Source organism: Mya arenaria, chromosome 8, assembly GCF_026914265.1.
Source record: "Mya arenaria isolate MELC-2E11 chromosome 8, ASM2691426v1".
Classification (NCBI taxonomy): Eukaryota; Metazoa; Mollusca; class Bivalvia; order Myida; family Myidae; genus Mya; species Mya arenaria.
The window spans coordinates 6,034,443-6,061,942 of record NC_069129.1 but is presented as its reverse complement, the minus strand read 5'-3'; the positions used below and the strand labels follow the sequence as shown (position 1 = coordinate 6,061,942).

At 36.3% G+C, this 27,500-nt stretch overlaps 1 protein-coding gene, 1 long non-coding RNA gene and 1 pseudogene across 2 annotated transcripts in view; 1 reads left to right on the top strand and 2 right to left on the bottom strand.

The window, feature by feature from the left end:
* The first annotated feature begins 4,330 nt into the window (after nt 1–4,330).
* Nucleotides 4,331–7,250, top strand: LOC128243061 (uncharacterized; annotated as a pseudogene).
* A 17,909-nt stretch (nt 7,251–25,159) lies between these two features.
* On the bottom strand, nt 25,160–26,670 carry LOC128242583 (uncharacterized). The gene is made up of 3 exons (XR_008262639.1): nt 26,311–26,670; nt 25,774–25,938; nt 25,160–25,352 (listed from the first exon to the last, which is right to left on the bottom strand). It is a non-coding gene; the product is annotated as an uncharacterized LOC128242583 (long non-coding RNA).
* Nucleotides 26,671–26,724: 54 nt separating this feature from the next.
* Nucleotides 26,725–27,500, bottom strand: part of LOC128243044 (uncharacterized) — a 2,841-nt gene continuing 2,065 nt past the window's right edge. The window contains exons 4-5 of the mRNA XM_052960533.1: nt 26,813–27,297; nt 26,725–26,769 (exon numbers count right to left, since the gene is read on the bottom strand). Coding sequence (XP_052816493.1) covers nt 26,725–26,769; nt 26,813–27,297 — 530 coding nt within the window. The remainder of the gene's footprint in view (nt 26,770–26,812; nt 27,298–27,500) is intronic.

Below are 27,500 nucleotides of genomic sequence, written 5' to 3'. Positions count from 1 at the left end.
AGTGAAAGTCACTTAGCACCACTGACTGAGAAGCGAGAGTCGGTAGTTTTCAACAGTTACGGAAGCGAAGGTCACTAAATACCACTGTAAGGAAAGCGAGGGTCAGTAGTGTTCCACTTTCACGGAAAAAATGTCACTTAGCAACTCTGCCGGAGGAGCGAGGGTCAGTAGTGCTCCACTGTCACGGAAGTGAATGTCACTTAGCACCACTGTTAGGAAAGCAAGAGTCAGTAGTGCTCCACCATCACGGAAGTGGAGGTCACTACACACCACTGTCAGAGAAGCGAGGGTCAGTAGTGCTACACTGTGACGGAAGCGAATGTCACTTTGCACCACTGTCAGTGAAGCGAAGGCCATATACGAATTACTCTCAGTGAATCGAAGGCCAAATAACGAATCATTGTCATGAATATAAAGGCTACGTACGTGCCATTGGCAAGAAAGAAAAAGGCCACTTATGCAGCACATTGTTGTTAGTGAAGGCCAAAAACGAGCACCAACGGGCCTTTGTAAATCAAGCAAGGGCAACTCACGCGCCACTCAAAGGGAAGTGAAGACCACTGACGCGCCAATGTAAGGAAAGTGAATGCCACTAACGCACTACTGTCAGGGAGGAAACGGCAACTCACGCGGGCAAGGGAAGTGAAGGCAACTGACGCACCATTGTAAGGGAAGCGACGGCCACTCACGCGCAACGGTAAGGGAAGTGACTAACGCACCAATGTCAGAGAATGCAACGCCTTTCACGCGCCACTCTCAGGGAAGCCATCGCTTACATGTTGCTATAAGGAGAGTTATTGTCACTAACGCACCACTGTAAGGGAAGGGAACTAGCCTAACGCTTCACTGTAAGGAGAATGATGGCCACTAACGCACCCACGTAAAGAAAACGAATGTAAATCACCCTATTGTAAGGAGAGTGTTCGCAACTAACGGATACACTGAAAGTGAAGCAAAAACCACTAATGCACCCCTGTAAGGGAAGCGACGGCCATTAAACCGCCAGGTTCAGGGAGGTAAAGGCCACTAATGCGCCAATGTCAGGAGTGTGAAGGCCACTAATGTGCTAATGTCAGGGACTGAAGGCCACTAACGCGCCATTAACCCTTCAATTTCAAGGAAGTGAAGGCCACTAAGGCGCTAGTGTAAGGTAAGTGAATGGCAAGTAGGCGCGAATGCCAGGGATGTGAAGGCCACTAACGCGCCTTTGTCAGGGAAGTGAAGACCACTAACCCACCAATGTCAGGGAAGTAAAGGCCACAGCCCGCCAATGTCAGGGAAGTGAAGTCCACTAATTTGCCAGTGTCAGGGAAATGAAGGCCACTAACGCTCCAATGTCAGGGAAGTGAAGATCACTAAAGCGCCAGTTTCAGGGAAGTGAAGGCCACAACGCGCCAATGTCAGAGAAGTGAAGACCACTTTCGTACCAATGTCAGGGAAGTAAAGGCCACAGCCCACCAATGTCAGGGAAGTGAAATCCACTAATGCGCCAGTGTCAGGGAAGTGAAGGCCACTAACTCGCCAATGTGAAGAGTGTGAAGGCCACTAACGCGCCAATGTCAGGGAACAGAAGGACACTCACGCGCCTATGTCACGGAACTGAAGGCTACTAACGCGCCAATGTCAGGGAACGGAAGGCAACTTACGCGCCAATGTCAAGGAAGTGAAGGCCACTAACGAGTCACTGTCAGGGAGATGAAAGTCATTACCACGCCAATGTCAGGGAAGTGAAGGCCACTAGCGCGTCACGTTCAGGGAAGAGAAGGCCACTAGTGCACCAATAACAGATAAGTGAAGGCAACTAACGCGTTACTGTCAAGAAAGTGAAGGCCGAATTTTAAACTGTTTTCTTTCGCAGAGTAGGAAGTTAGCGATATTACCAAAGACAATAAAACCAACACGAATACTAGGTGTATTTTACGGTAAGAATTTGACTTATCACAAATGTGATATATTTTAGTGAGCAAAATAAAAATAACAGGTCTTAACCCTATGAGTTTGAGAAAGTATTTTATAACTAGCTGGTTCGTAATTTCATAGGAAAGACATATTTTCATTACGAAATCGAATGAGAAATGTTATTACCGATAATGCAACGTAAATTAATCATATTTACTAAGCCCGAGATCGGTTTTGTCTGACGAGTAGCAAAGTCATTTCTTAAAGCTCAGAAAAAATCTCAAAACGTTTGCATAAAGGGTTTGATATACTGTTTGATATATTAGCTGATGAATGATAACCTAAATGCACGAGAGCCCGCTTTGGGCTTTTTCCTTTATTTTTATCGACAGTTGTTGCAAAACTTATGTTTAAATTTCGGAGTCCGTACTTGCAAACTTAACATTATGTTGGATTTCTAAAAAAAAAATATTTAGTTTTTCAAATCAATTTGTTAATAGCTCTATTAATATTTAGGATTCATGTTATTCAAATAGTATTGATTCGATATGCTCGATATTCATCGTATCTGTTTATATCGCTTCAAACAACCATATTTGCATAATGCGCTTTCAGTGTATTTAGCCTTTTTCGATATCAGTTTTAAATATCTTTGCAGTTTTATGACGATGGCCAAAGAAACGGGTTATACCAGTTTTATCTTGGACTTAGGTGATCAAATTTCGAGGCAATTATTGACATCTCTGATCATTATTAAACTGATCTCTCTTTCTTGATTTTAGCGTATTTGGGTGTTAAACCCAGTTTAACGAATATACATTTACCAAACTTTTCACCATAGAGTGAATGCAAACCAATTTTAATGGTTTAGTAGTATGTATATTCATTTCATATTTTCGAAAGAAACGACTTTGTCAGTTTCGGCGGATACTTGAAGGCGCTGAGCAAATCATTTATTGATATAAATATATTCTTTAATTAATGTGTGTGTGTTGTTTGTTCGTTGTGTGTCTCTCGTTGATCAGTTTTTGTAAGGCCTTAGACTTGTGTCTTTAAAGTGGTATACCAGTCTGTGCTGTTTGTACGTTGTGTGTTTCCCGTACAGTTTCTGCTAAGTCTTAGACTTGTGTCTTTAAAATTGTATGACAGTCTGTGTTGTTTTAACGTTGTTAGATTCCCGTACAGTTTCTGCTTGACCTTAGACATGTGGCTTAAAAATGGTCTGTCGGTCTGTTTTGTTTGTACGTTGTGTCTCTCTCATAAAGTATTTTTTGGCCTTATACTCGTGCCTTTCAAGATGATTTTCCAGTCTGTGTTGTTTGTACTTTGTGTGATTCACGTTCATCAGTTTCTGTCTTTAAAAAAGGCCTTTGTTTAATTGTTGGCTTCTAGGATTGTCGCTGCGGTTTCAATTGCCCTATATTTAAATATCAAACGGGTACGTATGACTTTTAAACTTCATTTCAAATCAGATATTCACTTTAAAATATAGACTGTCGTAAGTATGCGTCACCTGTATTGGTATAAGTGGGGATTAAATTCTTCATTTCTTTGATTTTACGTTATTGCTTATGAAGAGCACGCTCTTGGCATCCAGGCCTAAATTGCTTCATGTAACTTTGACTCATGTACGGCCTTAAATATAAGATGGACATCTTTTTATTCGTTCAGAGCTGAAACTAAAAAGAACACCACACTTACTATATACAAGGGTGTAAACAATCTTAAATTATTGAAACTCTAATGGTAATTTGCACTAAAATATAACAAAAGAGGAGTTTTAGCGTTCTCAATCTGTTGCCTGAATGGACCATAACACTATAGTGTGATCAATGTCGGCTGGTTCAGATCATCCTGTACCGCCAACAATAAATTTCGACTTCTCAAACAGCAAAAAACATAAATAGTATCCCGATTAATAAACCATTTACTTCCACCGACTGTTTAGATGTTCTATATCTTTGACAGTCTTGGCTTGTTTGTTGAGGATTTATGAAAGGAATGCATTCAGTTAGTCTTAGGTTTACCTGGTATTGACTTGAATGTCTCTAGACGGGATGCTTGTTAAATGTTCGACTATTTGGCAGGTTTCAATTGTAAAGTAAATATGTTTTATTGTTTTGGCACTCCCAAGCATGTTCAAGTAACTCTGCATGGAGAATATTTCTATGACATGTAAGGTTTCCTATTCAATTCTATGCGTCAACAATACAATAAAACATCCTCATTAAGTCTTGTCTCCGACTGCACTTAGAGTAAGTTTAGCATCAAAGTCTTATTTATACACTTTTGAGCTCAAATAAGTCGCCATTAGGTGTACATTACGGTTTATCGATGGTAAAGTACAATTGTATTTCCGTATTTGTTTTTGTACGTGTTAAAATTCTATATACAGTAAACAGTGATTTTCAGATTATGGTTCAATAAAGAAATGCGTTAGTAAACAAATCACGATGTGCACTTGAAGTGTCGGTTAATCAACAAAAAGGGCATAACAGATAAATAAGCCCGAGATGCATTCAGATACTGCAAGAATACTAAAATTAGGAAAGGTTAATTTTAAATAAAACCGACATTTTTTACCATATATGAGTACTTTTATATGAAGTACAAAGCACAATAAAACTGCTACTACTTTACAAGCGAAGTACATTTCACAATGAGTACAATTAAAGAGTATAACAAACCATAGGGATTGGCATTGTCGCATTGTAAAAATAATCGATTATATACTTTAAACTTAGTTCTGGACCAAGCAGTGCTAAGACTAATGACACCAATCCATGGACAAGGCTAACGCCACTGCGCACCATGAAACGCTATACACCCGACTTCGGGTTGGTCGCCTTCGTGTTTTTGCTCATGCGAATACATTTGTACAACATAATTTATAAAGTTTCTTCATCTACCTTTCTATCAAATTCAAAGCAGGGATTAAGTTAAATCTCGCTCAATCTTTAACTGGAGTAGTTTGATCAAAGGCGGCGACAGAAAACAATACTTGCATTAAAGGTCCCAATTATAAACCTCATGAAGTAAACAATTATGAAACGAGAGTGATTAGTCGTAAAGGTTGGTCGCATCACTTCTGAAAATTACCGACTGTATATTTGATTGTTTGCCATAAAGCACGATATTTTTACATTTTTACGGAAATATTTCCGATAAAAAACGAACACAAGTATCGGGATCGTGGCGTCACAAAACGTTCTCGTATATATATGTCGAATACAGAAGAAAATACAAGGTTTGACAAAATTGTATTGAATGAGTCATATTCCAGTGATAATGATCTAAGTTCTAATATTAGAACAAGGCACAAGCTGTTCCATACCAGGTCGTGATTAAACAGTTGAATGTTTTTTTCCGTTCAACCTTTGACCATACAGTTGAAGCAGGCTGCATAGATTTCAAAAATAGTATAAAGTAAAAGAATGGTTTATTATAATAGATTTGTAATATACTGCTACCAGTCATATTTACGGATGTTTTCCAATAGTTGACGTGTGTTGGCTCAGTCGTTCAGAGTTGTGAGTATTAGAGGTGAGGGGAGACATCTCATGCATCACCCAGCACCCGGGATTCATGCCTGTCTGTCTAGATTGATACGTCCTGGAGACAGCATTTCAACAATATGGACAACCTCATCAGGCAGATAGTGAGTTAGTAAATTATTGAACAATCTTCAAAAAAAATAATTTGTAAGTGCAGAACATTCGCTGTTACTTCAATATTAGCCATTTAAAGCCATAAGAATTTTTGTTGAAATATGTTTCTTTTAAGTATTATTATCACATGGAAACTTCAATCTTTCTGTAAATTGTGAATGCACAGCTGCAACAGAAAAGGTATTTGCCTGAATCTATATCATAGAACATGTCTCTGGATTTACAGTACAGTCAAACCTGGTTGAACGGTCACCTGCTTTAAATGGCCACCTGCCTTAACGGGCCACTCCAAATTCCCCCCCGTACGTTTTTACTATATAATGTACGTGCATTAAGCGGCCAACTGTCTAACGCGGCCACGGCCACTAATTTTTGTCCCCATGAAGCCATATAATCACTAATTAGCGGCCACTAATCCCTTGTCACTCACACCTCCGCTGATAATCTTTTCCAATACACAGCTTTAATTGCGTATAGAAGTTTACGGAAAAGAAAGACGGCCTCGGGTATCTCCGTCATCCAATGAAAATGAATATTGCATCACACGATTGTCATGCGTGTTTACTCATCGAGAAATCATGTTTATTACACGTCGGCGAATGTTTTGATCAGAATTGACACAATTAATGACACAATTAATACGATAATTAAATAATTAAGAAGTGTATTATTAAATACCGACAAAAACACCGGTCATTTTAAATTCACAGTTTGCATTGTCATTCGACGGCGTGAAACGAGTTACGATTTTTCTATATTATTTTTCAAAGTGCACAGATTTTTATTTCTACGAACGGATAGTTACAATGCATGGTTCTTAATATTTTTTTAACTTTGATTATGGCTGAAAAAAAAAGACTAATCGAAAGTGTTTGACTCTAAAAGAACGTGTCGAGTGTATAAAGTTATTAAAAAACGGCCGTAGTGAAAGAAGTTTTACCAAAGAATTTAACTGTGGACGGACTCAAATCAATTTCTTACTTAAGCGTAAGCGTGAAACTGTGGAGGAATATGAAAGCAATGGAAATCCAAACGCAAAAAGACAGAGAAAATTACAAGAATGTGTATGCACATGTAGTTGTGTAAATGTGTAGACTGATATGTGGGGTCAGTGTGTTTTATTTATGCTATGCATCAACAATTATTTAATGTACGAACTACTTTAAAAAGTGAACTAAAAAATGTGTATGTACATGTAGTTGTGTAGTCTGATATGTGGTGTGTTTTGTTTATGCCTTCTATCAAAATTTATCTTATGTATTTTATTTATAAATTTGAAATAAAGTTATCTTATCTATACAAATGTATTTGTATTTGACCTTCTTCAATAATATTGATACAGATGTTATTGATTAAAGTGTGAGGTGGTGGTCAAGAAACATAATCCATTTCTGAATAAAGCTAATGTGGCGGAAATGTCAAACCTGGATTAAGTGGCCACCTGTCTTAAGCAGCCACTTTGATCATTTCCCAAGGGTGGCCACTTAATACAGGTTTGACTGTAGTTGAAATGTAGTCAATGTTAACAAAACAAAATCAAATTGAGTTGCAGACAGACAGTCAGAAAATGTTGGGATTTCCTTAAAAAGGATATTAAGGGTGGTCCTGCCTTCCTGTGCGGTAGAAAGAATACGTCAGCAGTTCCCCTCGCAGCAGTACAGAGGCTTTCAAGATCCAGTTTAGGGATGATACTGACATATTTTCATATGTATTTCAGTGGACTATTGCTGCCGGCCAAAATGGACTTTTCAATGTAATTGGGCCAGTTAAGGTTAAAGAATAATGATAGTTTTAAAGAAGAATACATAATAGTAGCTGGTTACTTTTCTATTTAAATCAGTCTAACCGAAACTTTTTGAGAACCCTGTTTTCATTTTTTTCCTTATGTGTAATACTTCAAGCACAACTTTGCATACAATAGTATGTGTTTCTTGCATAATTCTGTCCTTGCAAATAAATGCTACAAATATAGCATGGGATATTCACAAATAGCACCACTCAGTTGAAATTATAATGTGTCTGTGTATTAGTATATTTTATTTAAAGCGTTCGAATGAATGCATTCACTTCTAGTGTACATTTACTTTTTAAAGCCAGCATAATTTCTCTAATAAGTTAATAGTATAATGTTCATGCCGTATGTTGTTGATACGATCATCTTCTGTTTATTACTGAAGAGCTGAAATAAGGATTGATATTATATCGATTTGTTTTCTTGATATGAAACCATAAACTAAAAATGTTTGAAGGCTAACATTCCTATGTATATAACTTTTATCTTGAACTTGGCGTACAAGTGGCAATGACAGTTGGAATTGTAAATAGCTTGCACCACATCAAAGTAGGCACTGACAGTCGCCTGTAAAACCATGAAATATGCTCGAAACAATTGGATGATTAAATAACGTTCATACTGCCTCAAGAAAAATTGCTTTGAAACTTAAAATTGGTTTCACAATGTTTTGATAAAGATTTCATACTACTGACCATGACCTTTGTCCCATCTAAACAAGCAAGGGCTACCTACCACCGAAAGTGCATGAACCTTTGTCAGCCCTTCTCATGATATCGTGTAAACAAAGCTATTTATACAAGTAAGACTTGACATACTGACCCCGAACATAACATGCCATATTCTGGTCAAGGGAAGCCTTTCACCGAAGCCTCTTGGCTCTAGGTCAGACCTAAAATGATACGGGTTGTCTACTGGTCAAGAGAAGCAAGTGCTTTTTCAAGTTAGCTGTTTGGACAAAGTTTCCATACGCCTGTTAACCTTGACCATTTTACCCAAATTCAGTACGTTTAATCTATTGGTCCAGGGCAATCTACCGCTGAATATTAATGTCCTGTTTTAAAGGGACTGTACACCAGATTGGCACCAAAAGTTTTTTTCTGTAACGAATCTCACGACAATTATCTAATAGAATATGTTACGCTTTGATATCATCATTGTAAAAAAAGGACCAAAATGTAAAAAAAAATATTTTTTTTGGAGACCGGGTTCCAACCTGTGTCGCGTAAATTGCAGTCAAGCGTCGTATCCACTGAGCTACGACGGCTTACTCTTATTGGGTGACATAATTAAGCTTTACTCTTATCTCGGTAATATCACGTGAAGTGATATAAAGTGTCCACTGAACTACGACGGCTTACTCTTATTGGGTGACATAATTAAGCTTTACTCCTATCTCGGTAATATCACGTGAAGTGATATAAAGTGTCCACTGAACTACGACGGCTTACTCTTATTGGGTGACATAATTAAGCTTTCGTCTTATCTCGGTAATATCACGTGAAGTGATATAAAGTGTCCACTGAACTACGACGGCTTACTCTTATTGGGTGACATAATTAAGCTTTACTCCTATCTCGGTAATATCACGTGAAGTGATATAAAGTTCATAAAGCACGATATTATTACATTTTTACGGAAATATTTCAGTATTTATTTATTTAATATTTTCGTGTTTTCTTATACCTATCTCGGTAATATCACGTGATAACACCGACTAGCCAATCACGCATAAGGAATGAAGTCTACCTGGTAGACATACCCAGTAATTTTTTAAATGGAAAAATACGAAATAACTGCTAAACTTAAATAAATTATAAACTATGTGGTACTTCAGTTATTAAGTTTCAATGCATTGTACACATCGATGCCAGGTTTATGTCAGTTTTCGACAATTTTCTTTTTTTTTTCGCTATTTTATCATACGAAGTACAGCCCCTTTAACATTTGATCGTCGATCATAAATTGCTCAATTATTTTACTTCAAAATCAATCATCGATGCGTTACCATAAAAAATACTGTAAAGCTTCAATATACTCAAACGTGTAACATGATAATCTGAGGTAATTTGATACTGTAACTGAAAAAAGTATTCAGTATCTTTCTATACTGATATTACGTCCTTGTCATGATTACTCATTTGTAATATGTTTCAAGCAAGATTATAACTATGCTTACCGTTTTAAACATATTATTTATATAAATGCATACGATAGTTTATAGAACGTAAAGGGGTTGCATGTAAGCCTTTGGCTTTCTCCTCAATCATTTTTATGCATATGCTTTGTTGTACTGTTCAAAAAAAAAATCAAGTTGCGAACTATTATATTCATATTTAGATCAAAACCTATATTTTATAACCTTCATTTTAAGACAATGCAATCCATTAAGAAGCGCATATTACAGACAAGACGTTCTAATATGGTTTCCTGCATGCTTAAAACGGGTTAAACTCTAAAACATTTATAACATAAACGGTTTCTAGGTACATTTTGTATGACTGGGAAAGTTTATATGTTGTTGTATTTCTACTTTATCCTATATTGTTTTAAAGTTGATGCTTGCTCTGATGAGGTTTTTGTAATTATTGATAAATGTTGTGACACGTGTGAGGTAAAGGCCATGCTTAATAGTATAATCCCCAGTACTCTCTTGTCTAAGTAAACTCGTATTTCAATGACCGTTCCAAGGTGGTATACTCTCATTTCAAAGCAAACTCGTGTTTCACTGACCGTTCCATGGTGGTAAACTCTCTTGTCTTAGTAAATTCGTATTTTACTGACCGTTCCATGGTGGTATACTCTCTTGTCTAAGCCAATTCTGGTTTGACTGACTGTTCCAAGGTGGTATACTCTCTTGTGTAAGCAAACTCGTGTTTCACTGACCGTTCCAAGGTGGTATACTCTCATGTCTAAGTAAACTCGTGTTTCACTGACCGTTCCATGGTGGTATACTCTCATGTCTAAGTAAACTCGTGTTTCACTGCCCGTTCTATGGCGGTATACTCTCATGTCTAAACAAACTCGTGTTTCACTGACCGTTCTATGGTGGTATACTCTCATGTCTAAGCAAACTCGTGTTTCACTGACCGTTCCAAGGTGGTATTCTCTTTTGCCTAAGCAAACTCGTGTTTTACTGACCGTTCCAAAGTGGTATACTCTTTTGTCGAAGCAAACTCGTGTTTCACTGACCGTTTCAAGGTGGTATACTCTCTTGTCGAAGCAAACTCGTGTTTCACTAACCGTTCCAATGTGGTATACTCTTATGTCTAAGTAAACTCTTGTTTCACTGACCGTTCCATGGTGGTATACTCTCATGTCAAACTAAACTCGTGTTTCACTGCACGTTCCATGGTGGTATACTTTCATGTCTAAGTAAACTCGTGTTTCACTGACCGTTCCAAGGTGGTTTACGCTCATGTCTAAGTAAACTCGTGTTTCATTGACCGTTCCATGGTGGTATACTCTCATGTCTAAGTAAACTCGTGTTTCACTGCCCGTTCTATGGTGGTATACTCTCATGTCTAAGCAAACTCGTGTTTCACTGACCGTTCCAAGGTGGTATACTCTCTTGTCTAAGTAAACACGTATTTCACTGACCGTTCCATGGTGGTATACTCTCTTGTCTTAGCAGACTCGTGTTTCACTGACCGTTCCAAAGTGGTATACTCTCTTGTCATAGCAGACTCGTGTTTCACTGACCGTTCTAAGGTGGTATACTCTCTTGTCTAAGTAAACTCGTGTTTCACTGACCGTTCCAAGGTGGTATACTCTCATATCTAAGTAAACTCGTGTTTCACTGACCATTCCATGGAGGTTTACTCTCATGTCTAAGTAAACTCGTGTTTCACTGCCCGTTCTATGGTGGTATACTCTCATGTCTAAGCAAACTCGTGTTTCACTGACCGTTCCAAGGAGGTATACATTTTTGTCTAAGCAAACTCGTGTTTCACTGACCGTTCCAAGGTGGTATACTCTCTTGTCTAAGTAAACTCTTGTTTCACTGACCTTTCCAAGGTGGAATACTCTCTTGTCTAAGCGAACTCGTGTTTCACTGACCGTTCCAAGGTGGTATACTCTCTTGTATAAATAAACTCGTGTTTCACTGACCGTTCCAAGGTGGTATACTCTCTTGTATAAGTAAACTCGTGTTTCACTGACCGTTCCAAGGTGGTATACTCTCTTGTATAAGTAAACTCGTGTTTCACTGACTGTTCCAAGGTGGTATTCTCTCTTGTATAAGTAAACTCGTGTTTTACTGACTGTTCCAAGGTGGTATACTCTCTTGTATAAGTAAACACGTGTTTCACTGACCGTTCCAAGGTGTAATACTCTCTTGAATAAGTAAACTCGTGTTTCACTGACCGTTCCAAGGTGGTATACTCTCTTGTATAAGTAAACACGTGTTTCACTGACCGTTCCAAGGTGCTATACTCTTATGTCTAAGCAAACTCGTGTTTGATTGACCGTTCCAAGGTGGTATAATCTTATGTATAAGCAAACTCGTGTTTCACTGATCGCTCCAAGATGGTATTTTCTCTTGTCTTAGTAAACTCGTGTTTCATTGACCGTTCCAAGGTGGTATACTCTCATGTCTAAGTAAACTCGTGTTTCACTGACCATTCCAGGGTGGTATACTCTCTTGTCTAAGTACACTCTTGTTTCACCGACCGTTCTATGGTGGTATACTCTCTTGTCTAAGCAAACTCATGGTTCATTGACCGTTCAAAGGTGGTATACTCTCTTGTCTAAGTAAACTCGTGTTTCACTGACCATTCCATGGTGGTATACTCTCTTGTCTAAGTACACTCTTGTTTCACTGACCATTCCAAGGTGGTATACTCTCATGTCTAAGCAAACTCGTGCTTCACTGACCGCTCCAAGGTGGTATACTCTCAGGGCTATGTAAACGTGTGTTTGACAGACCGTTTCAAGGTGGTATTCTCTCATGTCTAAGCAAACTCGTGTTTCTTCGACCGCTTCAAGGTGGTATACTCTCTTGTCTAAGTAAACTCGTGTTTCATTGACCGTTCCAAGGTGGTATACTCTCATGTCTAAGCAAACTCGTGTTTGACTGACCGTTCCAAGGTGGTATACTCTCATGTCTAAGCGAACGTGTTTCACTGACCGTTCCAAGGTGGTATACTCTCATGTCTAAGTAAACTCGTGTTTCACTGACTGTTCCAAGGTGGTATTCTCTCTTGTATAAGTAAACTCGTGTTTTACTGACTGTTCCAAGGTGGTATACTCTCATGTCTAAGTAAACTCGTGTTTCACTGACCGTTCCAAGGTGGTATACTCTCTTGTCTAAGTACACTCTTGTTTCACTGACCGTTCCAAGGGGGTATACTCTCTTGTCTAAGTAAACTTGTGTTTCATTCACCGTTCCAAGGTGGTATACTCTCATGTCTGAGTAAACTCGTGTTTCACTGACATTTCCTGGGTGGTTTACTCTCATGTCTAAGGAAACTCGTCTTTGACTGACCGTTCCAAGGTGGTAGACTCTCATGTCTAGGTGGTATACTCTCATGATAAACTTCCTTTTGTAAAAAGTAAAAAATAAGCATGTTACTTGGCTTAATTAAATCGGAACATAAACGAGTAATCCGGACAGGAGAAGACATTGATTATATGTAGACGAAAACACTTTTTGACGAATCACGAGACACACGTGTGCTTTGTTGGTTGATTTTTTTTTAATCGACATGCGCGATGTTTTTGCATTAACAATAATATGATCATATGAATGAGCTTGTACGCACGCACCGTAAGCGACATAATTGATGTTGTAAACGACAGAAAAGGATTAGGCCATAATTCATTGAAAGTTCTTTAGCGTAACACGTTATGTATTGCAAAGTCGAAAAACTCTTAAGAATGTAAATATATCACAATTAACACCAAACTAACAGCCTCCTTAAAGGCATTACATTTTGAGTATAAAATCGGGAATGTGCAAACGACAAGGGAAATGGATTAATACTCATACACGCAAACATAGGCTCGGCAACTATCACATATATATAGCAGAATAAATTGTGTACTCGTTCAGCGCCTCTTGTGTCTGACATTTGTGCCTCTGAAAAGCGGTTCTTTTTTAATATTTGGCTACCGGGTGTGTCCCTGTAGTTTTTATTTATCATAATTCACAACCATGCTAGAATCTGCAGAGAAAACACACATTTCGTCACATCCGTTGTAATTGTTTGTACAGGCTGTGAAGCGGTTGTTTTTGACAATGTATATTTCTAAAGATGAAACTGTTTTTGCATATTAAACGCAACGATGTTATCAGACTATTTGGTCTCAGTGTAAAGTAGCAATTTTACTTTGTGTTTTAATTCCGTAAATAAGCATAAAAACAGAATATTTCTTGAACCTAGAACCGAACCCTTCTAAACCAATTCAGGCAAAAAAATGCTGTATGGACACATCTTATTACAACAAGTTATTGATCGGAAACCGTTTTTCATGTAAAGGTCACACTGACCTTGACCTTTGACCCACTGACCTCAAAATCAATAGGGTTCATCTGCTGGTGATGACCAATACACATACCAAGTATGAGGTCCCTCGGTCAAAGCGTTCTCAAGTTATTGATCGGAAACCATTTGGTATTCCGACCGACCGACCGACAGACAGACAGACCGACCGACCGACCGACATGTGCAAAACAATATACCCCACTTTTTTCAAAAGGGGGCATAATAATAATTAAATATCATAGCCACTCTAAATCTTTTCTAGCCTTTCACTACTCAATATATTTGCGATTTAGATTGACTTGGATGTCAATTAGAATGCCACCAACAATTGCTTTTACGTTATACACGGAAATTTGAACGTTATAGCTATTCATAGTTTCATCGAAGCAAAGTGAGGTTGTCGTGTTCTGATATTTATCTCTTCTCTGTTTTTTTGTTCGTTGGCATTTTTTTTTTCTATTAAACACAGTAAAATAGCCCTTTTTTGTTCAGTTATCCAAGACATAGCTATAACTAAGTGCGTTTAAACTAACTTGTTACAAACTATAAATGGTGTCATACCATCAGTACCCTCAGTACCGAGAGTTTGTATTTTCATCTATTGTTACGCCACTCAAAAACCTAATACTCTCGGTGCGCGCTTGGTGATTTAAAATCGACATCTCACTGAAACAATAAAATTGAATTATCTCTTGTGCACTGTAATATTTGAGTGGTGCCTACCAGTAGTAAAACAATGACTAAAAATAAGAACAACCCAAGAGTTCACAACAACAAGCTTAATACATTTAGAGGCTATTAAACACAGATAGACAGATTCCGAACGTTCAAAATAGCACACTCATACACTAGATTGTACGATAATTTTGATGAAACACCTACAACTAATGCCTTGTGCATTTACTACATATGTTGTCTGCTTCTAGTGCATATGCCTACGCCAAATCAAATTACGGTTAGGCATTTTATAAGTTTGGAGAAAACCGATTTTGGCAATGTGTGTTTATAAATTGATTTCAAAAATTATGTTGTTTATGTCAAAAGGAAATTAGAAACATTTCTAGATCCAGATTAAAACATTTGTGCAAGCTTTGTGCATATCGGAGACGACTTTAAGTATATTGTTCGATGATTTGTTGACATTTTGTCTTGTTGAATTGGACGAGATATAAGAGTTAACATCCTCAGTGCTTTATAAAATGGCAATAAATGAACAAGGTCCTTTCAATAATAATACTCAATGTGATCAATGTCTTTAAAGAAGTGATGCTGTCGCGAAAAATTGTTTTTATTATGGTTTTTGTCCCTGTTACCAAACTTAAATTCTAGTGATAGTGTGGGTTGATGACCTGTCAATGCCATCCTTTATGTGTTGTCAAAGATAAAAAAGTGGTTCGATTATATAAAACAAATGGTTTGTTAATAATAGGTCCTTAACAAAATCATCGAACATTCCTCAAAACACCACAACAAATAATGAATTGTTCGATATAATTTAGTTAAGAATTCACACTTATAATTTGACTCCGTTTTAGATGCTCTCGTCTTGTCATTAGATATGTTACGAAAAACGAAGTGTACGTACAGTTAAAGGCTGCATTTAATTGTACATCAACGCTAGGTGATGCTCTCATAAACAAATGGTCGTGCCATTTGCAATGTCAACATACTTGGATGACAAAGTGTTTTGCAATACTCTTAACATATTGTTTTTCGGACTCTGCTTTTGTACTTACTTTACAGTTATAACTGTTTAGATCAATAACTATTGTTTTTCTTTTTCTTTGTCTTTTTTCGAATACTACGTATTCTAATAATCATATTAGCCTAGTTTGAGTTCATTGTCAGCAAAAATTAAAACAAATGAACGTTTTAATGTGTATTAAATGGAATAAACAAAAAATAGAACATGTTTGAATATGTAGAATATAAATAGAGAATCAAACCCTTACCTTTAGATTAAGTTTGTTCTACTATGTGGCCCGACTTAATGACAATTATGTATGAAAACAATAATTATTATTATTTTGTTTAAATAATGCTTGTAGCTTTATAGTAATGAAAGAAGGGTAGAAAAACAAGACGTGATTAGAACCCGGACAAGACGCTACACAAAAATGCACACGTTGCAGTTACAGATTTAAGACTTTTGAGACATTTTACTTCAAACTTATTGTCAAAGATTCGCAGTTTCACGAATAAACCCCCTTCCTTGTGATATTGTACTTCGTCTCATGTGCGGAATACAAATAGCTCACACGGACACGTACCTGTTCACTTGGTGTCTTATAAAAGTTATAATACATCTATCATATTGACTCCGATGTTTTCATTGACGACCAGTTGCCTACCTGTGGCTCAGCAATTATGACACTTAACACGTCGCTTAGTCCGAACAAAATGTTTAACAATTGTTTTAATAATGTCTTGCTATTGTCTTGTAGAAACTGAGACTGAAAAAAACAAAACAAAAAAACTATGTGCGATGTGGCGTTACTGAACAACGTCAAAACAAATTTCCATAACGAAAAATATGTGGTATAGGTTTAAAACAGTGGTTTTTGTATAGTTGTACTTCAAGATATTCTTGATAATCAACATTCAATTAATAATAAAACGAAACGAAAGTATAGAAACCGTCGAAAGTAAGTTTAAAGGAACTTAGAATAAATTAATTGATCACATTGCGAGAAAACACTTTTCGAATAGATAACAGTTGACATATGTTAAGGACAACGCTAGATACCTCAGTAAAATGTTAGGCTGTTCTTTGAAGTAGCGTTATCACAAATATAAATCTTATAGCATACATCAATAGACAAGCAAAGAAGTATTATCAAGAAAATGCACATTAATCAATTAAAGATGTTTATCCTCCCGAACTAAGGGTTGTTTAATTTGTCTATCACAATGATTAACGCCGCAAATTGCAACGCATATTGTTTTTGATTTAGATGTATGAACATTGCACATTCGTAAGTAGTTTCGGCACCATAGGTGCGTATGTTATACCTTGGTGGAGGAGTCGACATCTGTTGCACCGACAGAATATGTACCATTAACAGGTGAATTATGTATTGACTTATTGTGCTCAATACTGATGTAGGAGTACATATTAAGTCTTTCTTAATTACTTTGATAGTTTTGCCAAATCAACGAAGTTTGAATAAAAGCGCCTTTAAATTTCATAGTTATAACAAAATACCTAAATGACTAAAAGAGTTAAAATTAATTATTCATTATTATACCATATACACTTATCAAACCTCGTCATGCGTTTTTAAACTTGTTGATCTTTAACCTGCAGTATATTGTAAAAAAAATATTATTTTTTTTAAATCAATTATTGAATTGTTTGTTTGATATTTGAGTTTTTAGTTCGAGAATTTGCTTTATTGTTCAATTTAACAATGCCATTATGTAACGTAAGCACTGCAATGATCGTGTTGCGTAAAAATATTATTTTGTGACTTTATTGAACTTTACAATATTATTGTGAACCATAAGCAACGTGATGATTTCAACAATTGTATCGTGTAACGGAACTGGATTTAGCAATGTAAGCAATAACATGAGGACTGTTATTTTAAGGGACATTGCACAAAAATAAAAGGCTGATACTGCGTAATGTAGTTGTTTCGGCATAAGGTTCTTAAGAAAAAAAATGTTTATCCGATCTGATCTGAGTGTTGCAATGTTGATAAGGATATGGTTTGTTCCTGGTGTTTGTATTTCCGCATGTGTAGTTCATTTTTGTTGCTTGTATTTGTATAATAGATGTAAATATATTTGTTCTTTATTGTCGTTTCGGTCCTTGCCTTATGCACTTAAACAGGTTTTGTTTTTGAAAAGTAAGACATGCTCATCGTTGAATGTGTGGCTACTCTGCTTATCAATGAAGTTTCATTGACCGGACTGAGTCCCGAGTGGTCAATCAAACAATCAGTTGACCAATAATGCGATTATGTTTTGTAAATAAATATAAACTCATGGTATGATATCGATTAACTTAAAACCTTCCGCATAATGATATCGACAAGTTGAAATATTCATTTGGCGACTGGGCGACTGGTCAATTGTATCATTATACACATTAAAGCTAAATGCCAATTCACTCCATGTCTTTTTCTTACCAGCCAATGCCATAAAATACCTAATCCTTGTACTTGAATTTCCTTAGAAACCAGTACAATGACTTTGTGAACCAATAAGCAGCTCACCAAACACTTCAATATAGGCGATGTTTATATTTAAAATGATCGGATATTGTGCCTAGTTACAAGCAAGCATCGATGGTAATTTCCTTTTGTTTATTCTTTGAATTGTTTTTAATTTATGTTTATGGTGTTGATTACAATAAAAAGCATGCTATTAAACGTTAACTGACAGAAATACATTTACCGTCAAAATACTATTTATATACCATACGCACTATTGCGTACGTTTAGTTAAAGTCTCAGTACAGGCATTGACTTTCACAATAGACATAAATGATATTTGGTATTCGAATGCTTGTACATTCTAAACTAGAAACATAATGAAATCTTATTGAAGCATCCAATTTCATAACGCTGGACTTCGATTATACAACTGATTTAATATTAGTATATTTATATTAATTTTTAAAACATTGGCCATTAATGGACGCCTTCCTTTCACTTATAAACTTAACATTCTTTGGAACAATCAATAGTGTCGCGCACAGCTGTTTGGAATATGTTCGATGTGAACATTATGGTGCAATTCTCGTGGTATAGATGAAATGCGTGTGTTGGGTATATTACTTGCGTTATAGTTTTCAACGAGTTACCGAGTTGGGATTAATTTAACATTATAATGTGAAATATTTAGTCATCAAAAATTGATAGCCACCTTGCCAATATTAAACAAAAATAGGTAAGTTATCAATTTCAAACGAAACCACTTGCAGTTTGAACTCCTTTCTCAATTTAAAAAGAACTTGTGTTTGTCATTTATATTTCAAATTGATGAGTGACCTCTTGCTTGTATAATGGTCAAGCATGATTATTCATCTGAAAATTTCAAACGAAACCACTTGCAGTTTGAACTCCTTTCTCAATTTAAAAAGAACTTGTGTTTGTCATTTATATTTAAAATTGATGAGTGACCTCTTGCTTGCATAATGGTCAAGCATGATTATTCATCTGAAAATTAACCTTTGAATAATACGTGATAGAGTACGAAAGTTTCTTAATTTTAATTAAATCTTATCTGTGTATAAAGCTATTTTATTAGCACGATTCAATCTCTACTAGTGCATTCTTTTGTTATAAATTCAGATTCATGACGTTAGATTCAAGTGATTCAGACAACATCTCCCTTAGCTGTAAATTAAATTAATCTAAAGAATACGCAGATGGTACGGCGATCTGAGACAAAAGGAACCATTAGGAAATTATGTCAACCGACACCTGACTTAGTCTCCAGAGAGTTGAGCAACCGAATCATTTTGTTTATACTCACACAACGTGTTTTGAGGAATAATATGTTATTGCAATGCTCATCTTGACAGCAGTTTACATAATTATTATTGTAAAAGACAAAAGAAAATAGTACCATCAATGTTTTGTTTTGATGTCAAAGGCTTTAAAAGAACACAAACTAAATATTTTCTGAATGAAGGTTTACAAACCACAGCACGATACGTCAACATATGTTAAAAGACCAGACACCTTTAAGTACAGAAAACGTACAGAAATATTAAGATTAAACGTAAAAGCATTTGGGTTACGCATACTTGTTTCACTTCTTTAACTTTTTTAGAATAAATCTTCTCTTTCACCAAATAAAATTGCAGATTTTTAATCATTAAGTGCATAATCATTAAGCAAGACGAATTCAATGAGTATTTAAAGGTCTGTCTGCTGCAAATCATCCTAACACGCTCAATCGGTCACACAGTGTGTTGTCAATGTGTCAGTCTCTGTATTGTCAGTCAGTTAAATGACCTAAAGTAAAATATAACTCCGTTCATTCGTGTCACCTTACTATTACTTGAAGCAACGTTTCTTTTCTTGGTATCATTAATTGTTTAAGCAACATTATGTCTAGGACTGTATCTATCCACTGAAAGTATGTGCGAAAAACACAAAAATCAAATAAATGAGTAAAATGTTAACAATTTGATGTTGCTAAACGATTTCAGTAATTCACAATACCTATTGTATTGTTGATCAAAAAAGCCATTTCGATTTTCACCGAAAAACGTGAAATGTTCTGACAGCCTTCACCGTTAAAGGAAAATAGTTAAAAGTACATCAATGTATTTTTTGACTGCAGAAACAATAACGAATTATCACTTTTTGTCAATCTCAAAACATGTCTCTTTTGAGTGTTTTTTGACATTTTTGACGTTGAACGAGGACATAATCTCGTAGGATTCTCGAAGGATCTCATTCGAATAATATGTTGAAAAATATTTAAGTTGAAATGCGAACAGTATCACACGATAAAATATATAACGCTAATCTGAAAAAAAAAATAAACGTGCTGCGAGTTTAGTATCTAAGCATCAAATTAAGACGACTTAAAATCTGAAGTAAGTTAGTAACAATTGCGACTTTAAACTTTTGAGGTTTAAAGAAAATTAATATCGCAGACCGCTGGTCTCTAAATCATAACTTTCTTGTAAAAGCAAAATGTTCTGCCTACTTAATCGCTCCTAGGTGCGAACACAGCGGACAAGCTATTAATTTAAGAATTGGCTTACACTTTATTTGAACTGCATGAATGAGATAAAAGCTCAAGTATTAATTACTGCAACTGCAGCGTGATTTATTGAAAGTTTGTGGTTAACCTTGAGGAAAACTAAAATACTGTTTCATCTTTTGTCATTCATAAGTTAGTGCTGCCAGAAAGTGTAAGCAAATAGTTCACAGACGCTCAGTACACTCCGTACACGTTACACTAGCTTGCTGTACAAATAAATAGCAGTTGTTTCTGCATTATAGTTATATAACGTTTACGCCTGTTCTGATATGTGTGTAAATTAGTAGGGAAAAACAAAGAGATCACTCTAAAACATAGTAACATTTCAAATAAGATGTTATCAAATATATCCATATGGCATTATAGTGGTTTTAATCGGATTAAAAATCCACAGAAAGATGATAATTAGGATAAAACATCTGTTTGATGGTGAGATCAGCTTCCCTCAAATGTGTAGACGCTCCGAATTGGATAAAGTAAATAGGTTTTTTATAACCGCAAACAGGGATTGATATTTTATCAATATACACCCTATTTCAAAAGAATTTATGTGTATTGTTGAAGGAATGTATGTGAAAAAGTGGTCAGTTTGATATGAAATCTAAATCACATGAAAAATAAGATTATGGTAAAGTCCATTATCCTTCGGAAGCGTTTCGAGATTTTACACAATTGTATACAATTCTTTGTTATTTCACTATAATTATAGATCATTGCTAGGAGTGACTCTATGTGTGAAGCGGAATCACTCGCAATCCTTGAAGTCACAAATGAATTATATTGTAAAGGTCATATGGCAATAAAGTAACTAGCGGGGGGTTATTTCCTGTATGGCACTGTGTATTTGGTTTAAGACATTTACAAAGAAATGTATTGCTATAAAGGGAGATTTAATAAGATATCAAAACGTGATATGTCCTTTGAATCTCATATCGTGTTAATTGTCTTCAGACCCGATTTAAAAATAGGTCCCTATTATTCAAAGGCATGAATAATTTCAAAATAGTATGTTATCTGTCTTTGAACTCGCCTTGTGGGGAAATAAATATTGATTGTTTATTTGCAACGTTCAAAAGTAAATTAGGCAAATAACAGATTGATGACTATTTCCGTTTTTCCCACATGTCGCTGCCACAATCCAAATGAAACCTTTTCTTTTTAAATAAGTGCGTAAAATTATTGGAAGGTCACAAATCATTGTTGTCTAGTAACACATAGCAAACAATTCGTACATAATATATTTTTAAATCAGAAGTTTCATGTGGTGACGGGTGTGCCAAGAATCGGGCTGGTTTTGCTTGATTACAAACAAAGTGTCTGCCATTTAAAGATACCATTAACATCACTATTAATCTATGAAGCTGTAAGAATGTCAACGTCTGTTTTTTGAGGTCTTGTTGTGTCGCTTGCATGGTCTAACCTGTGCTTATTGCCGTATCAAAAGTGTGGTATATTTCTTGATAATAAGACTTATTTTATGAAATAGCGATGCATGCATACTTCATATCAGTTGGTTCGTTCAATCTTTGAGAGCCCGTGTTTTACACCATTTTTTTTTACGAATTATCCATGAGCTTATATCTTTTCTATGGTTTCGATTGCCATACATGTTTGAGGCAGTTATTCCGAGTAATTAAAACAAATGAGCGGCCACATCTCATTGATATCATTGTAATGAATTAGATTTGATAATTCTAAAGCAATAAATGTCAAATATTCATAATAAAGGGGGCACACTACTCACACTTATAGTATAACGCTTATCAAAGCACAGAATACCTTCAGAAGTAGTTAAATGTTTAAGAATGTATGTTTTAAAATAACGTATATTTTGAACAAACATGTTAACATTGTATCGTTTTCTTAATTTCACCAAACTAAACGCTCTAGCATTTTATACTTAAAACAAATTAGTGTTCACATAAATCCCAACTTCGTGATTAGTTTCTCGGCGCATTGGCTCAAACAATAGAGACTATTTAAAAGCCATTATTTTCTTTTCTTGAGATGCCAGAATGATAAGGTAATAAGCATATTACCAATTTGACCGGCATCTTCAGCTTACAATTTTGACCTTGCTGTAATTGCCACAAGTCAGTATTGAATTTAAGTTAATCTACTGATGGGAAACACTACAGAAATAAGCTCATTGGCCAAATGTTTAAAGATAAACCCCGTTTAATGGCACAGACGCCAAAGACATAGAACACACAAAAACACACAAAAACACACACAAAACACACATGCTTAGCATTTGAAGTGTAATAAATAGCAGTATTTGTTTTCATTGCATATGCACACACTTCTTTTACTTCCATTTTCTGATTCCGTATCATGCGAGTACCGTGTGTAGTCTCGGAACTCCTTTCGCGTTGCTCAAAATAGCGTGACAATAAAGCTGGTAAAACCTGTCAAATTTTATATGAAATACATAATACATAAAATTATCTTACTTTACTCACGCTCCAGGATAAAAATATTCAGGAGCATGGTTCTTCAAAAAACATGAGGATAAGCATAGAACACTTCCAATCTATCTAAACAACTAGATGTTTCCCATTTCGAAGTTCATAAATTATAGCATTATCATAAACATGAGCAGCTCGCCAATACAAAGAAGGCGAAATCGAGTTATCGATAGAAAACGCGATTGACTAACCAATTTCCCTCAAGTCTGCATATATATTATAATGATCGTCAAAAAATCCCACGAATATTCACTATGTTAAAAACGGCCGCTTTACGTCTACAGGAAATGACGATTAGTGTAAAGTCGTAAAATAAGTACCGTTTTTTGTGCTGTGCCATTTAATATTTGTTTTCGAATAAGTAATTTGTTACTTTTGCTAAGATGTAAAATATTTCCCTCTTATTTTGCTCAATAAAGTGAATTCTGTAACTTCTGACTTCGTTTCGCTGTAGTAGCCTCCCTAGACTTCAATACAAAAAAGTACGTAACACATTCATACGCGCGAGCCGTTTCATTTTTTGACATTTGACTGGTGGTGGTTAATTTAAATCAATTTGAAACTGAAAAATGAAAATGAATAATTAAATAGGCAGGTATATAATAAATGGAATATCATGATAAAACACTCTTCTGGTGACCTGCATAACGTCTCGTTCGGTGTGTTAACATGTATCCGTGTTTACACACCGAATTCGACGTGATACAGGTCACTAGAAAAAAAGGTCCTAATATCATAAGAGAGGGCGATAGAACCTCTCGACACCATAGTCGACTATAATAATGATTGACTATTTCTGCTGTTGTTATTTATTGTTGCATATAATTCCCTATTCATGTTCTCTTTGTCTTATATTGTATCGAAGTCTTACACAACAAATACACGATGGCATTTCTTTGTCGACGATAGCTAAAAACCAGGTTTTGCTAATTACGTCACGAGGCATATATTTTGGTATCAATAAATACTTGCTTTCTGTTAATTTTACATTTGTATTACCTTTATCTGATGCAAGTCGTTATATATCAACATAATAATACAAATATGTTTTCATTTAAAGCTTATACATTACTTATTTATTATATTGATGATTCTAAATGGAAGAGGAAAAGTGATTTCATAAGCGTATTTACTCATACAAATTATTGTTTTTGCATCAGTCAGCTGCACATGGCAATGCTTATACATCATTTGTAAAACCGATACAAACGCGAATCGTTGATTAGATGACAAAGAGATCACTTAAGCATCCACTAAAATTGAGTTTTGGAGAACTAAAATGCATTGGTTGTTACTAAAAAATGAAAACATACAGAAGGATATGGTCAGCACAGATAGAAATAGCTCTAAAGGACCTGGCCTAGCGTATGCGATGCTGTAATAGCGAGTCGTCCGCTAAATTATTTGAAATAGCAGTCCGCTAGAAAAACCCATCAATATAAGTTGTTTTTTATTTAAAGTAGAATGTCAAGTAAAATACATAATCTTAACTTTCTATATGAAGTGTATCACACTTTTACACGCACGCACGCACACAAGCACGCACGCACTCACGCGCGCACACACGCACGCACGCACGCACACACACACACACACATACACACATACACTAGTTATGAAATACCGCCATTTCCATTGTAAGTCTTAGTATCATTCATAATTGTAATACCACTACTAGGGTTCGACACAAATCTGTTGTAGCAAACACTCCTCTTTTCTAATTTATGTAGCAGCACTATCCGATTTAACAATACCCGTCTGTTTACTGGCAAGTAGGCTCAAGACTACAGTTATCTGCTCCCCGTTGATGTTTATACAGAAAAAAGAGTGCTTGTGTATTTTATTAAAGTTGAATAAAAGAGAAGAAACGGATGGTCTTTTTGCATAGAGCTTAACATAATTTGACACTGTTTTGCAAAAAAAAATGATAGTTTTCAGTGTAAAAATTGGAAAAATCATTGCCAGTGGAACTATGTAAATTGGTTGTTTGTAGCCTTATTCCGTCTTGACCTGTGGGTCATGTATTACAACTCAAATTTGTGAGACACCGCATTGGTCAACCCTATGTTTTCTTGTGATTAAATATTGTGTCTTGGATTGTTCTACAGCAGCCAGTTACTTGTTTTTCAATGGGGACTGTTTTAAAGTGAAAAGCAAGGTTAGTGTCTATATGAAACATATAGTAAAAATAATTGTAGTCTTAGGCCAGTATAGCCCGTGGATGGGCCGGGCAGACACTCGCTGTTCTGGCGACAGGTTACGCGCTTGTCGTCATATAAGAAGTAGGGACACTTCTATCAGATGGAAATTCCTGAAGCAGGCAAAGACGGACGTGATATTACACATTACGACGTTAACATTGACAATTATAAACTGTTACATTTAATGCTATTTTGCCATAACATTTAAAATGCTTATAGCGTTCAATATGCTGATATACGAGAATATCAAGCCAAGCGATATGGAGCCAACGAGTTTTGACTGTGCAGTTTAACCCAAGAGTAATTATATTGTTTTACGTGATCAGCACTATATACACGTATTTAGTCAACTGTACTAAATATAGTCTTTATACGATTTATCAAAATACTTTCAAAAACTGTTTTAAAATTAAAGGCAGTACCTTACAAACCCTTCTTGTACTACATTTATTTTGTTATTTCCATTACTTAATACTTATCAAATCGTAGTGAATATGCTTCCTATTTTGTAAAACTGCACGCGAACTTTACTTTGTACGCATTTCCCTCCCACGGTAGAACCGTTATCGTCATTGAAGTCACGGTTGCATGCGCATATTTTCTCCCCCTGCCCATTGACATTAGTGCATGACGAGTTGGGATCCTCACAGCTGTACTTCTCGCTCTGCTGTTGACAAACTTCCCCTAACTGTTTAGCTGAAAAAATGACGCGCAAAACAAATTTATAAACAATCCGTCTTTAATTCTGTAAGATGTTCGCTCAAAAACTACAAGCTAAATACAAATTAACTTCAAAGGCACATAACTCTTTAACAACTTAGACTCTTCTAGTAAAATATATATTTCAGGTATAAGTGCACCTCATGATAATCATATGTAACACGTTTCAGAGTAAACCATTATATACTTAGATTATTATTCTAACCATCCGACTTATCGTATGTCTCAAATACACCCAATGCCTTCAAATTTTGTTGGCGGGAATTTTATCGTTCTCTAAAATTGCTTTAAAGCCTACCCATATATGTGGATTCTCATATTGTACGGTTACAATAGGATATGTCTTACTCGTGGTTGTCCTTTGATTGCTTGTTGTTGGAGATGTAGATGGAATTGTCGGACTTAAGGCTGTAGTTGGAGCGTTCGTTGTGGCAGTGGTTTTTCTCGAGGTTGAAGCTGCAGTTGTCGCACTCTTAATTGGGTTTTTTGTAGTTGGAGTTGTCGTAGTTGTGGCTGAGATTTGAGTAGTCAAAGCTGCAGTGGTTATAGTTGGGGTGTTTGCACTTGTCGTTGCTATACTCGTGGCTGATGCTGGATTGGTTGAAACTGAAGTGGTTGTAGTTGGGGCGTTTGCAGTTGTCGTTGTCGTACTTGTGACTGATGCTGGAGATGTTGGAGCTTGAGTGGTTAAAGTTAGAGTGTTTGCAGTTGTCGTTGTCGTACTCGTGGCTGATGCTGGAGTGGTTGGAGCTAGAGTGTTTGTTATTTGGGTGTTTGCAGTTGTCGTTGTCGTACTCGTGGCTGATGCTGGAGTGGTTGGAGCTAGAGTGGTTATAGTTTGGGTGTTTGCAGTTGTCGTTGTCGTACTCGTGGCTGATGCTGGAGTGGTTGGAGCTAGAGTGGTTATAGTTTGGGTTTTTGCAGTTGTCGTTGCGGTGCTCGTGGCTGATGCTGGAGTGGTTGGAGCTAGAGTGGTTATAGTTTGGGTGTTTGCAGTTGTCGTTGTCGTACTCGTGGCTGATGCTGGAGTGGTTGGATCTGGTTTGGTTTTAGTTGGGGTGTTTGCAGTTGTCGGTGTCGTACTTGTGACTGATGCTGGAGTGGTTGGAGCTAGAGTGGTTATAGTTGGGGTGTTTGCAGTTGTCGGTGTCGTACTTGTGACCGATGCTGGACTGGTTGAAGCTAGAGTGGTTATAGTTGGGGTGTTTGCAGTTGTCGTTGCGGTGCTCGTGGCTGATGCTGGAGTGGTTGGAGCTAGAGTGGTTATAGTTTGGGTGTTTGCAGTTGTCGTTGTCGTACTCGTGGCTGATGCTGGAGTGGTTGGAGGTAGAGTGGCTGTATTGGTTGTGCATAAAATTAAAACAAAATAGAGACAAAATGCATTATCAATATACAGTTTACAATTTTATATAGTTTGGTTTTGGATGAACACATTATTGACCGGCTGGCTTTGAATCAGTCGACGTAAAGCTCGATATTAATAAAAACGAGGTCCGAATGCCAAGCTGACTCGTCATTCAGCTGAACATTCGACGCAA